Source organism: Rhizophagus irregularis, chromosome 1 (genome assembly GCF_026210795.1).
Source record: "Rhizophagus irregularis chromosome 1, complete sequence".
Lineage (NCBI taxonomy): Eukaryota > Fungi > Glomeromycota > Glomeromycetes > Glomerales > Glomeraceae > Rhizophagus > Rhizophagus irregularis.
Window position 1 is genome coordinate 1976545 of NC_089429.1, and position 15081 is coordinate 1991625.

The 15081-nt window shown below is 40.2% G+C and overlaps 2 protein-coding genes across 2 annotated transcripts; one reads left to right on the forward strand and one right to left on the reverse strand.

Annotated features, from left to right (window-relative positions):
* Positions 1 to 629: 629 nt before the first annotated feature.
* OCT59_000367 (uncharacterized protein) lies at positions 630 to 1145 on the forward strand (the record flags this gene model as incomplete). Its single annotated transcript, XM_066138779.1, has 1 exon — positions 630 to 1145. The coding sequence occupies one exon, from the start codon at positions 630 to 632 to the stop codon at positions 1143 to 1145; it is 516 nt and encodes a 171-aa protein (XP_065988242.1).
* A 3939-nt stretch (positions 1146 to 5084) lies between these two features.
* Positions 5085 to 5654, reverse strand: OCT59_000368 (uncharacterized protein; the record flags this gene model as incomplete). Its single annotated transcript, XM_066138780.1, has 1 exon — positions 5085 to 5654. One exon carries the CDS (start codon positions 5652 to 5654, stop codon positions 5085 to 5087), a length of 570 nt encoding a protein of 189 aa, XP_065988243.1.
* Between the last annotated feature and the right edge of the window lie 9427 nt (positions 5655 to 15081).

A 15081-nucleotide genomic window follows, 5' to 3' on the forward strand; every position in this document is an offset into this window, starting at 1 on the left:
TATTCGATATTCTCCAAAGTCGTCGGGCTGGTAGTGTGTCTCGCTAGCGCTCACCCCACCTCAGCCACGGCCTCGCAGTACCTACATCCCCCTTCCGTGGGGGTATGACTCCCCATATATCTGTCCATATCTGTCCCCATATCTGTCCCATAAATATATAACCAAAAACCAGAAAACAATAGAAAAGGAAGCAAAAGAAGAGAGAATAAGAGGGGGGGGGCAGATGGGACAAATGGGACAGATATTTCAGAAATATAGGAAAGGACATCCCCCAGAAAAAGTTTTATTTTTACCCCCCAAAATGCGTCCCATCGGTCCCGTCTGTCCCAAAAAATCTGTCCCACATTTCTTAGCCTCCAATCGGCTTTTCGAACTGATAACAGGTAGGTCAGCGGGTAGGTTTATATCTTCGGTTAGCGGGTTGATTACTTTTATGTAAAGCGAACGCAGTGAGCAAGTAAGCGGGTAATCTGCACTTCTAACATACTCAGGTAAACATATTACTCTGACATGCAAGTATAATCCCTAGAAGGTCTGTAGAACCGCAGGAGGATAACCGGGTAGGAGCGCGGATCTTTGGAAAAAATACATTCGGCAATTGAAGATTAGGTAACTATAAGTAACATACAATGATAAACTTACACGCCGCCACTTCTCTTGCCGAAGACCTCGGACTTGATCTTGTAGACATCTATGGAATCCGTAAATGGATCCAAATGCGGGCATCGCCTCTCAACGACCCAGACATAGTAAGAGAAATGGTCAGAAACCTTCCGATCAAAGAATTCGGAAAACATCTCAAGATAAACAGACTCTGGTATAACTGTTGTAAAGCCGAGTTGTGGAAGCGGCATAAAGAAGCCGAAGAGGTATACAAACAGGCAGTAGACTACTACAAGGAAGCCATTGACAATTTCAATGAAGCCGATCAGAAAAAATACACCAGGTTTGCAGGGATGGTAGTAATAGAAAGAGCACTCCTCAGATGCGGCTTTATAACGCAAGAGTCCGACTGGGAGAAATGGACTCAAATAACGTACAACATCCAATTGCTTAAGGAAGGTCGCACTCTTGATGACTCGGATGATGAATCAGATGATGGAGAGATATCTCTCGATGACTCAGATGATGAAGAATACTTTTAGAAGGCAGTACTAATCCGTCTTCCTCTTTTTTGCCTCCTTAAGGCATTTATCAATACACTGTTTACACGCATCATCGGCCTCTAAAATTTTCTGCTTAAGTTTTTTGCATTGCCGATTGTACGCCGTCTGATGTCTTTTAGCCGCGGTTTCTTTTTTCTTCTCCTTAGTTTTCTTTTTGATAACCCAGTCTATCCCAGTAAAAGTATTCTTGTGCATACCACAAACTGTGCAATCACCATGCAGCCGGTAACGCCCATTTGTGGTTATATCTTGTATTTCACTAGCAGTCTCGGTTTCTTTCTTACACTTTAGGCAGTAAAATCGTGTCATCTTAAGATTTGAAGTCCGAAATCTTTCCTTTAATTTGTCATAATATGTCGCATTTAGAGAATTATTACAAATACTACAATCTCTCCGGAGTACCAGCACGAATTCTAAAAGGTGAGGAGCACTACAATCTATACAAAAAGCCCCTAAAGGAAAAGTCATCAGAGCGTCCACGAGTAGTTGTATGGAAACCAAATGCGACGCATCAGGCAGATCTCGCAGAGATGCCAGTCGACCCCAAAGGATTCCACTATTTCCTCGTAGTGGTAGAAGTCGCGAGTAAACGAGTTGACGCAGAACTCCTAAAGGATAAAACCGCAAATAGGGTTCTCAATGGATTTGTCAAAATCTACAGAAGAAATCGCATTAAGCCACCAACACATCGAATAGAGACAGACTCTGGATCAGAATTCACCAATGATCAGGTACGTGATTTTTTCCTGAACAGCCTAGGGGTGATGATGAGGTTCGGAGAACCAGGAAGACATAAACAGCAATCATACGCTGAACGAGCTATCCAAGCTATTCAAGAACCTCTTCTCAAACGAATGGTGGCACAGGAGTTGAAGACCGGGGTGACATCCGTGGAATGGTCAGAAGATTTCCATGATGTAGTTAATAAAATAGATAAACTCTGGCAAAGAAATCCCCCAGACATTCTGACTGGGTCACCCAAAGTGTCAAAAAAGACGGAACTTCTTTCTGAAGGAACGCGTGTCCAAGTAAAGTTAGATGAACCTATCTCAGTACTCGGTAATAAACTTCATGGAAAATTTCATACAGGAGACATAAGATGGAATCCCAATATCCGTGTCATCAAAAAAATGATCCTCTCACCCGACACTGGTAAAAAAATGGTCTATCCTACACATCCTACACATATCTTACATATATCGGGTACTCAAAATGTAGAAAATCATACACAAATAATACACATATCATACACATATCGGGTACTTATATATATAGTATACCTATCAGGTACCTGATATATGTATGATATATATATTAGTACCTGATATGTGTATGATATGTGTATTATTTGTGTATGATTTTCTACATTTTGAGTACCCAATATGTGTAAGATATGTGTAGGATAAATCATTTTTTTACCAGTGCGAACAGCCTCCTACGTATCTTCTTGATGGGCCACACGGGCGTCTAGGTGTATCCAGATGTGCGTACACCCGAAAAGAGTTGCAGATTGTTCCAGAAAATGAATATCCCCCACCTGACTTTGTGATAAGAGGGCAACCCGAAAGATTTGTACCTGAGCGGATACTCCGGCATCGCATCAGGAAGGGTCAAGACCAGTATCTAGTCAAGTGGGAATGATACCCAGATACCAAAGCCACTTGGGAACCCGCTGACTGGTTGGAGGAGGATGTTCCCGATTTAATTTGCAAATTTTGGGAATAAAAAATAAATATTCCCTATTTTTTGTCTCCTCGATTCACGTCAGAAACTATCGGGATAAAAACATTCTTCTCATTACAAGTAAGGGCGATATGTTTACGTGATTCATGGACATCATAATTGTAACGTTTCAGACACGTTCGGCTCAATCCAATCTCCCTATGCTTGTAATCGCTTAAAACCGCGAGATTCTCAGTGATTACACAATCAGGGGTTAGTTTGATTAACACACCTTTTACCATGCCGAATGTCCTACCAGAACCCGGAGCGCTGGATATGTTATGTGTAATACTCTTGTCGATATCCAACCCTAATTCCTCAGCGGCTTCTCTCTGAATAAAAGACGCGTTAGCACAGGTGTCTGCTAAACACTGAATTGCTATCCCATTGACCTCCCCATCCAGCGCTAAAAGATCTTTAGTATTCTCCAAACGAGCTATGTCAATATCCATCGGGTCATCTTCCCTGATATCCTCTTCTTGTTTTTCCTCAACTAGGTCTTCCGGAATCTCTGTACTTTTACGAACAGACTTTAATTCTTCCCGAAGAATCTCGCGGAGTAATTTCCTAAAATCTGCAGACCTTAATAAACTTAATGAATCATTTTTGGTGACAGCTTTTATAAGTGTGGACTTACTACTAGTAACCTTCACAGGAATCTTAATAGGAGTCATTTTAACTGATTTTTTTGGAACAGATTTAAGAAGTTTCGAGATACTTACACCCTTATCCGAGTTTACTTTTTTTTTGTACTTCGAACCGCACAAATCCGAAAACCACCTTCCTCATCGGGAACAAATTTCAAGTCATCAAAACTTGCGGTATTAGTATCAATATCCATAGCATCATCATTAAGATCGAGGTTTCTCATTGCTCAGGCTAATTCCAGATCATCGCGTCTATCTTTAGCCTTCTGAAGTCGCTTTGGAAATCTTTTAGACGTCTCATATCCCATAATAAGATCAATAACATGTTGATCATCCTCACTAGTCCATTCAGGAGCATCAGGGTCATCACCAACATCATGATTTACATAACCATCATCCCAATCAGGATCCTGATGATCCTGAACAACACGTCTCTGTGGTTTTGGTCGAACAGGTTTAATCTGTTGTCTATAGACCGGTGGTGGTTTAAATGCTTGTAATTGTTTAAATTGCGCCTGGAAATTCTTGGTAAGTTCCTCGGCCTGTGTCTTAAGCAATTCTTGTAATCGTTCTTAAGTAATAACGTCTGTCGACCTTTGCATTACAGCACCTTCGTGTGGAGTCACAGGATGAGTATAGCCAGCCAATTCCTCTTTTTTAGCCTTTTCAATACCCTGGCGCCTTTGTAATCCATAGAACATTTCGCCCTTTCATCGCTCAAGATCACTCAATCTATCGATTAATATATTAAGAGGTGCCGCCCCGATTCTGGAAGCTTCAATAACGTTTTCCGGCAAAAGTCCTCTATAGAACTGGTCAGTAACCATAATTCGATTATATCTTACAATATCCCCAGCCCTCTCAACTCGCTTATAGTAAGATCGAACAGGTTCGCCTTATTCCTGGTAAAGGTTACTAAATCGTATCTGAAGTCTTTCTTCCACGACGGTTGGAAAATTTGTGCGCATAGGCATAAATGCTTGATCCAGGAGAATCCCCTGTAAGACTATCGGTTGATTCTGAACAGCAGCATTAAATGGACCTCCATGATTTCCCAACCCATTAACGGGTTGATGAGTAGGACGTCCGCCCGCACGCCTCCACTGCTCTTCAACTTTAAAATTTGATCTAACGATATCAGCGCGTGATGAGAAAAATGCATCTCCAACAGTTACCGCCGCATTACCTGCAATCCTTGAATATACATCAGCATCAGACCCGGGTAAGTAAGTACCAACATGTAATCCATTAGCAACCTCAGGAACAGCCAAAGCTCTGAATGCTCGGCGAGTGGCACCGGCTCCACCATTTGCAGCAGCCACTAACCGAATATTCGAGAGTTCCCAATTTTTTCCAGTAAGTTCTGCATCAAACCACCTCGCCGCTTCATCTCTCATACAGCTACGAAGAACCCCCATCGCTCTCACCCAACCAGGAGGCGCACCAGCATCGTCCAATGGATCAATACCAACGGTATTAATATACCCTAAAAAGTTATCAATAAAAAGATTAAGATCTTCATCTTCCTGACCATGAAATATGGGGGCAGCTATACCAACGGCAGCCATATCGTATTTTGTGGATGGTTGAGAGGAGGTGGAGGAGGGTTCAATTGTCTAATCCGAAACCATTGTACTTGGATACGCAGAGCGGCTATTTGTTGGAAAAGTCGATTCCTAAGACATCCCAATGTCCGAATTCCAAAAAGAACCCGATTATTGGCATATACAAGCTGATTTCGTATTGCATCACGCTCGCCTATAGCTCTATTACGTTCACCTATAGCTCTATTACGTTCTCCTCTCATAAGATTATATTGCTGCTGAAGACGACGATTAGTCATCCGCATACCACCAAACTCACGTTCCAATTCAGCCAAATTAGCTTCCAAACCAGTAATAGTATCTTGTACGATATTTAGCTCATCTTGTGTAAGACCTAACAAACCTGTTTGAACCTCGAGTTCATCTTGTAATTCATCGCGTTCTTTTCGAGATCGATCACGTTCTGCTTTTAATATATCGCGTTCTTCGTATGTTTCACTACAGCGATGAATTAATAAATTAAGAGCATGTTTAAGACGATGGTTTGCATTTTGTACATCTCGATTAACAACCATGCGATCACTAACAGTTAAAAAATCTGTTAGATCCTTAATTACCGCAACTAATGGTATATTATTCATATCACGCAAATCCCTAAAAGGCGGTCCAGTAGGCTCTGAAGGAGTATAAATTGCAATTGGTGTCGACATCGTATTTAAACTAAGTTAGAATAAAATTCAAATGGATCTTTATGTATACAATTTGGACGAGTACACAACCGACTCGAGACAGGTAATGAGTTTGCTCCATCATGGCCTTTCCGTCTTGCCGTAGCAGGAAGTTCTGACTCGGGTAAGACAACTATGATCATTAATTTGTTAATGGGAGACAAGAAGGCAAAGGAGGATGGCGAAAGGTACATATTATGTGATGCGGTAATTCTAGTTGGCAGATACCTCGATGAACCAAAGTGGGCAGTCGTACGTGAATTTTTCAAAGAAGAAGAAATTCTGTTTACCGCAGTATCCCATAGTGAGATTCCAAATGTTAAGGACTTCAACTCCACCCAGGCTACTGTGGTAATCTTCGAGGATTTGATGGATGCGCCTAAAAAAACCCAGGATCTCATCACTGGATTTTTTACACACGGACGACACAAAAATATTTCATGTATTTATGTGGCCCAAAGATTCTTTACCATTCCCAAGGCTATTCGTGAAAATGTGAATTATATTTCCCTACATGGAGGTCACAGAAGTTTGACCGATACTAAGAGGATTATCCGCCAGTATACAGAAGAATCGGAGTCACTAGCTCCAGTAATCGATGACCTTACTCTACAACGCGAATTTATAGTATTTGATCTTAGAAGATCCAAGAGCGATCCGTTATCTATTCGGGTTAGATGGGATACTAGTCTCAGTTCAATCACTGATCAATCCCCGTTCGATCCGAGTTTGAACCTAGTTCAATCCCTGTTCGATCCAAGTTTGAACCCAGTTCGATCCCCGTTCGATCCGAGTTTGAACCCAGTTCGATCGAAGTTTAGTCCCTATGGCCAGAAAGCCGTAGCTGAAGCAAAAAAGTCCTCCCAGCTAATCGAGTTTGCTCGGGAATATCCATCACCTAAAGAGAGAAAACACCTCCTCGTATCCGGTGTTATAGCTAAGAATACAGATACCTGGATTAAGTACGTCTTTCGGGAAGCCTACAGACTATCTGGTAAGACCCTGGGATCAGACTTCCAAAACTTCTTAGCAAAAGTACGGGATAGGACCACAAAGGCTGAAATTCCAAAACCTGAGACCGTAAAGGAGTTATTCTCCCGATATGAAGTCCTGAAGTCTAGTTACCCTTTGGATAATAAAAAATTAATAGAAGGCATCGGGGTCCTTTTACAGATCTTTTCTAAGGGTCATATGGACCGTCGAGCATTACGAGTAGGGATCAATAGTATTTTGTAAGAATCTCGCGAAGTTCTTCCTCAGAAGCCCTAAGAATCATGGCGCTTTTTTTACGTCCTTCGAAGTCAATCCGTAGCATCATAGCTTTTAACCCAATAGCTCCTAAGGCTCGAGAAGCAAAGTTCTTAGTCATCGGATTTCTTACATGACTTACATAGTTCTCATAGAATGTAGTAAAGGGTTCGTCAATACCATCTGGGTATGTATTCTGTAAGAACTGATATAAGGCAATTTCCCCACTGTCACATCCAATGGCTATAAGCTGTTCAAGAAGCCACTTCCTAGTATCCTCGTATGAATCTCTGTCCATAATTTTCATATCAAGTCTTTGTGTGAATAATTGTGTAAAATCCGCATTACTTGCCCGACGAATAATCTGGACCAACTTATCCCTGGCAAGTCCCAAGGCTTGTAAAGGTTCACTCTCGTCGCCAATCTTCTTTATAATCTGTCTATACAACACGCTGGATAATCCTCTATATGCCGCTTTTGCAGAGAATACTCCACAGTTCTGACACTGGTTTATTACGATTGATGTTGACATGGCTATCTTTCTTTGATTATTCGCTCACTTAGTATCGTTCACAATCTTTTTTATATATTGTTATCTTTAAATACCTGTCATTTGTAGAAAAAAAAATAACTGGCATTAAGGGATCAATCGTTGGAAAGACCGGAAGACCGGAGGACTGACCATTAGGAAGCGCAGTCCTTGCACAACTTGTCCGTTAAGTCACTCGGGCTTACAGGCATGAGACATTCCCTACACAACTCAATATTAAGCTCTGCAAGTCTCGGGGCATGGTCCTCCAAAGTTCGTGGACGACCGGAAGGACCGGAGGAAGGTGTCCCATTAGTCGTATCCTGCTGTAAGATAAAATCATCATATTCATCTTGGTCAGCCTGAATAGCGGCCCTGATTTGTTGTATATCATTGAAAGTTAACCGCTGGCCATCAAGATTTTCCTCATTATAGCGTGTTTCATTGATGATTTCCTCTATAAGCTCCTCCTCTTCAGAATGAACAAGGTAGTAGTCCTCGACTACCTCGTAGTCACTCTCAACCAGTCTATGATACGTTCTAGTACCGTGTTGAATATAGCGTCCTGTATCTGTATTTAAATATACAGGTTGTTCCTGGGGTGGAGGCAGTGCAGTTTGTCTACGGATAAGCCTTCCATTGATATAATCATGGGATTCCATAACTATTCGATTAAAGGTATCTCCACCAACACGGATTGGACGTCCGGTTATAGGATTAGTTATATAAGGGTATGACATGTCTTTTTTCTGTACGTGTCTACATACCTAATTGTTATCTTCAATTTACAATAACCAAGTGACATCGTCATCAGTCCTTGTCAAGGCAAACATGGCATAGTAGCCTTTATCTTTATTAAATTTATTTATCGAACTTACAAAAATAAAACAAAATTTTCAAAGTACAAAAAGAAAAATAAAATTAACTAAAAACAAAACTATATAGTCTCCAAAACAGTAATAAAGCTATAAAATTAATTCAAAAAGGAAAAAATCGCATAACACTAAAACTATCCTGATCTTCCGCCTAGATATATTCCAACCTAAGAAGAAGCAACTATGCAAACAAACCAACGAACAATGCGCCCATTATTAAAATCGACACACCACCCTGCTAAAGCTGTTAGTAAGTTGCACCGTTAGACGACCCATAAAACCCGAATAGTGATTAAACCAAGGCAAACCATATTTCAACGAGTTCTTTAAATAATCAACGTCGGAGTCACGTGTGGCGTCGGAAAGGGTCGGAGGAGGTAAAGTTGAGAAAGGTAAGTACGTAGACTTTGGCAAATTTGAAGGCCGAGAAAGTTTGAGTTTATGAGTAATATTCATCGCGTCTTCCCATTTAGATTTATCATAGGAGCGCGGTAGCCAAATTCGTTTTCTAATCTTTTGGATAAAGTGATTGTGGATAGCAGAGATAATCTTCATCGCAGAGTTACGTGGAATAGAAAGTTCTTCAAAAAATTCTACAAAGGATTTTGGAAGGCAGCCACGGACGAGGCTATATGAAGTCCAATTTGAAGAAGAAAAGGACCAACAAGGAAGAGATTTAAAGTTGTTAATAATTAAAGAGGGATCTTTCTTAACGAGATCACCAGCTTCTTGGAGTTTGTTGATAAAGTGATGTTGGTACGAGAGGAGAATCTGTTCCATAGCGATTCGTCTACATTTGCACATAAACAAGTGCATGAAATCTTCCTTGGAGTCGAGGCACGAACGACACAATAAAATGTCGATATACAAGTCCGGGCGAATTCTTTTAAGATGTTCCAAGGTAGGCAAATCTTCCAAAAAGAGTTTGAATTTAAAGGTGCGATGAAAGGAAGCATGAGCATGAGTAAATGAAGCATCATGCTGAGGTTCAGAATTTAGCGAGAACCAGGTAAGATCCCAATCAATACCGAAATCTGAGATAGAAGATAAAGCAATGGTAAAGTTAAAACGCGATAAACGCGTTAATCTATGCATCCACAGCATTTGCGAATATTGCTTAAATAGGCATCGTGGGTTGGATTCGCATAAAATATCATCATATTTTAATAAGAAATCGTGAGGAGATACTTGATCCAGATCAGAAAGAAGAATTGCTAAAGAAGAAGTATGCGCAGAGTTGGCCAGAGAGTCCGCGTAGTCATTATAAAAATTACCAGAGTGACCTTTCACTTTAACAGCCGTGACGGATAAAGATTTGGAGGAAATGAGACGTTCAATAATAGCCCAGAGTTCAAAATTGGTGGTCTTGTAATAAAGCCTACTATTAGAATAAGAAAAGGTAGCACATAGACGAAGACCGTCTATGGCAGATTGAGAGTCAGTATAGATAGTGACCGTGGAAGACGGAGGAGTGACAGTAAGAGCAGCATGTATAGCGGCGATTTCAGCTCTTGTAGAAGAAGGCCAATTGTGAAAAATGCCATGAGCGTGAGCAGCGATAGATTGGAAAAAACCAGCGCCATCAAGGACTTGTACCCAAGACCAACCCATAGAAACATCAGGAGTGCCAAGGTTAATTAAAGAACCATCAGTATAAAAACAATAATGATTATCAGGAGGAGTCGCTAACGGTGAGGCAGCAAAAGCAAAAGAGGCAGCCGAACCCAAGGAGGGAAAAGGAGAGGGAGAAGGGAGAGTGATCACATCTTCTTGTGAGAAATTAGGTAGAATGTCCAAACGACCATAATAGGATCTTACAATTTCGTCAAGGTCCGCCCAAGTAAAAGGAGAAGTAATAGTGGTGGTGTCATGTCTAATACGCTCCTGCGTTGTTGGGAGAAGTAAAGATCTAAGAGGAGAAAGTTTAGGGATGATACATAGAGGAGTAACATCTGTTGGATTGCTTTTAGTATGGGTAACCGGTACATGTTTAGAACAACCGGGACAAGGAGTAAGCGTGATAACATCATTAGGTCGAGTCGCACAATCGGAGATCCAATGGACAATCTTGCAGGAATATTGTTGTTTGCTAAGTTGTTTTCCAAAAAGAGGAGAGCCATCTTCGTCTAAAGTCACGATCCATTTCATGGATTTTCTGGAGGAACCAAAAGCTGGAACTAAATCAATGTTTGAAGGAATAACTTCTGAAGAGAATTGATCCAAGAGCAGAGAGTTGGAATTTGGAACAGTGACACATTGGTGGATGTCATTGAACCATTTATGTGGGAGGACTCGATGGCCTTTCCTACTTGATAGATTGGATAAATAAACATTCCAAGTGATCATATGAGTTCCTTGAGGCGTGATGAATTGAGATAAGTAATAGAGTTGCAAACTTCTTAGACGTCGGAAGTAAGAGATAAAAATTTTTGGAGTCATCACTTCAAATAAAGGTGTGTGACCATCAGGTACGGTGAGGTCAGATGAAGTTGAAAGTCGAGAACGTGACAACTTGAAAGGAGTGGTGGTCAGGAGAGCAATAGTGCAAGCGATATAATCCTGTTTAAAAGCAAAAAGTTTAGACCATAAAGTCCAATCTTTAACTAACAATGGAGAAATAGGAATCAAAAAAGAAAATTGAATTAAACGTAATCTATATAAAAATAAATATTTCATAAAAAGGGAAGAAGAATTAGCTAATAAAAACAAATTAGTTAAATGTGTTTGTGATTGGTGAAAAAATAAATTAATTAATCCCAAGCCTTGAGATAAAAACAAAATAGAATCTGGGAGTACACGTGAAAAATTGGCCTTATGTTTAATCAAGGAACGGATACTGCTGGTTGCCAAGGCACATTCAGATTCAGAGAGGTGTGTGACTTGCATGCGATATTCCAATTTCGGAATAAGGACGGTATTGTGTAAATAAACTACTTGTTTAGCAGATAATTTGGCGGGGCGAACGGTAGCAGCGAAAGAGTTACATTCTCGAGCAACTTGCTTTCTGACAAAATCACGAGATCCAGCGACATTGAACCAGACGCCCAGGAAGCGAAAAGAACTATTCATGGAAATAGGCACAATAGGAATAGAAGGAACTTTGTTCAGTCCAGATAATTGCAAGTCAAACACGACTGGAGAAGGCGAAGGAGCTGAAGTGGGAGGCAACGTATTAGTAATTAAAACATATTTGTTGTGATTAGCGGAGGTATTATTGATTTGATAAAATTCTTCCGTTATAGAGAGCATCAATTCCATTCCAGATTTGGATGATGAAATTAAAGTGGAATCATCCATAAAGACCAAGTTGTTGATTCGTAATTCATCTGAACTTGTCTCAGCCAAGGAATTAAATAAAGAGGGAGCACAAAGTGTATATGGATCCATCATTTCATTTTTAAGAACGGTCAATAAAGGGTCTATATATATAACCCAAAGCAAGGGAGAGATAACTTCGCCTTGATCTATACCAATGCGAACACGGTAAGAGGGAGTAATTCCATGAGCAGTAAAAACGCGATTAGAGCGTTGCATGAAAAGGGATAAAATAAACTTGATAGCAGAGGCAGGAAGTTTGATGCGTTCAAGAGCGAAACGCAACATCTTGAGATCAACCGAGTCGAAAGCCTTTGAAATATCTTGCGAAAGGATCCAAAGCGGCGATTTGTTGACATGAGCATCATGGATAATAGATTCTAGAACGACAATAGGGTCGCGACAAGAACCACCAGGGAGACCAGCGAAGTTTCCTCCTTTGAGAATTTCCTTTGAAGCCAAAATGGAAGCGAGACGATTATAAAAAAGTTTGACCAAAGATTTCCTAATTACTTCAAGTAAAGTAATAGGTCTTGTATTTTTGAGTTGACATTTCCATTCGTGAGGTTTGGGGATAGGAAAGACCATAGCTTGACGCCATAAATCAGGAATATCTGCAGTATGGAAGCATGATTGGACCAGAATTAAGACCAAAGCCAAAGTGTTGGAACCCAGATGCTTAAGCATCTCATAAGTAATCATAGAAGGACCAGGGGCTTTGTCATTAGGCATAGAAGAGACCGTAGACAACCATTCTTCTAGAGTAGGAGGATCCAGTAAAGAGTTATAAATAGAGGAATCCACATCGTCCATAGGGCGATAGGCAGAAGACCATCTTTCAGGGAGAGTTGAAATGTGTTCTGGAGGAGATGATTTTATCGGTACGGAATTCTGAAAGTGGTTGATAACAGCAACGTCAATATCATGTGGGTCCGTCAATAATTTTGGATGTGTAGGGTGGTCAATAAAGACACGATCCAAGGTAATACGACGTCGAGTTCTTGAGAGGGCGGAAGCAATAAATGAAGAGATGTCAGTTTCAAAATTGTTATCCCTATCATCCAATTTAGCACGAATGGAAGAATCTTGAAAATCTTTTTCTTTAAGGAGAAGGAGGCCATAAAGGGCGCTAGAAATAATCTTTAATGAATCCAATAGAGATTTAAAATCGTCTTGCCTACAAATGGATAAAGAAACAGGCAAAATAGGGGGAGAAGGAATAACCTTCTTATAAAAATGAAGGATTTTTTGAAGTCTAATAAAATGAGTGGACCAAGTACGTTCATATCTATTATAATAAGTGGAAGGATATTTTCGCAACAAACGAACTGAATGCGAAAGACGGCTGAGAAAACGATAATGTTGAGTTAAGGCTTCCAAATCCTTGGGCATCGTGGGTGTATGCTGATTACCAACTGTAACAGATGGAAGCAAAGCATTAGCAGCTTTCACTATACGAGAATGTAAATATTCGCATTGTTGATTAATATGCCATGTTGAAAAGGTTGATAGTGGTACGTCGCATAAAGAATCAGTATGAGTAGAGAAGGATTCCCATTGTTGATCAGTAACTGAATCAAATATGAATATGCGGCGAGTTCGACGTTGAAGTTGTTTAGCGCGAGCAACCTTGATTGATGCAAACAAGAGTGAATCATCAAAATAAGTGATGATGGGATTGTGATCGGAAGAACAGGTGTCTTGAGCGTCAAATATATAGGAGGTGAGAGTAAAACTTTTCAACATTGGACAAGACCAAACATAGTCTATACGAGTAACTTGATCGTCACGGTGAAAGGTGCCTAAGGAATCAGAAGCATTAACAGGAATAGTTTCTTCATATCCATGAGATAAAAGATGATGTAGTAAACAATAAGTTCGTTGGGAAGCAACAGAAGGGCGGTTAAAATAAATAGGATAGTAAGTGTCTAAATGCATGTTGAAATCGCCGCAAATGGCGTGATAAAAATTTTGTTGTTTAGTTTGCACTAATAATTGTAGAAGAAGGTCAATGGTTTCTGATCGTAATTTGGAATCGGAAACAGGGGGAATATAAATAACAAAAATACGCAATTTAACGTTGCCTTTAAAATAAAGATCAACAGATAAAATACGTGAGGAATGTGAAATAAAATCTTGTACATGGGAAGCAAGGGATTTTTCAATGAAAAGGGAAACGCCACCAGTAGATTTAACTTGTTTGGTTTTATCTATATCAGATGAAAAGACAGTATAATTAGGAAGGCGTTTGGATAAATAATGGATTTGTTTAGGGGATAAATGGGTATCTACGATACCACCAAATGAAATATGTTTAAGATTGAAAAAATTTGAAATTTGTTCAATTTTAACTTGGCTATTATGGCGAAGACCATTAACATTAAAAGATGAAATATTAAAAGAATTAGGGATAGGGGAAGAGTTTGGAGTAGTAAATAGAGATTCATGTTCAGAAAAAATATAAGTATCTATGGGGTTGGGTGGGTTACGAACAAATGTATCATAATTAAAATTGTCTGACATTAGAACACAATGATAATAAAGTACGGGGAAAGGAGGTGAGAAGTCAGTTATTGCGAAGGAGCAGAAGCTCGATCAGAGGGAGAACCACTAAGAGAAGCAATAAAACCTTGGATGGAACCAGTGAGCGATTGTAAGGTGTCTTTAATCGCTTTTTGATCTTGAATAACTGAGTTCAATTCATCTTGCGGGGAAGGGTTAGCGGTGGAAATGGGAGCAGAGTGTGTAGTCTTGTCGGGTTGAGATTTAGGAGAAGAGGATTTCATTGGACCAGAAGACGAAGGAGCATCGGGATGTTGAATTAAGGTACCAGTGTTTTCAGGAGGGTCTTCTTCCATTCGATCAGGTTCAGAATTAACAACAGGAGCGGAGGGAGGATTGATGCCTAAATGGGCTTCAATAGCAGATAGCCGTTGATTGTTAAGTTCAAGATTTGAAATGCGGGATTCCACACGAGCAACATCTTGTTGAAGATTCTTTAAAACATTAAGAATCTTAAGGGCAGCATCAAGAGCATTAGGAGAATTCGGATCCGGGAGTGGAGCACGAGCATTGGACGAAAAAGAAACAGATCTATCTTTGCCTTTTCGATTATTGGAAGGCGAGCGTCCATGAGCAGTTGAGGAGGAGTTAACTGGACCAGAGGAAGAGGATTTAGTATTGTTAGGGCTAGAATTATTATTATCAGAGCGGTTAGAGTTGGAATTAGAACGTTGAGCAGAGGCAGAACGGTTCCGAGATTTAGAACGAGAACGAGAACGAGAATTGTTGCGCGGCGTTCTATGTT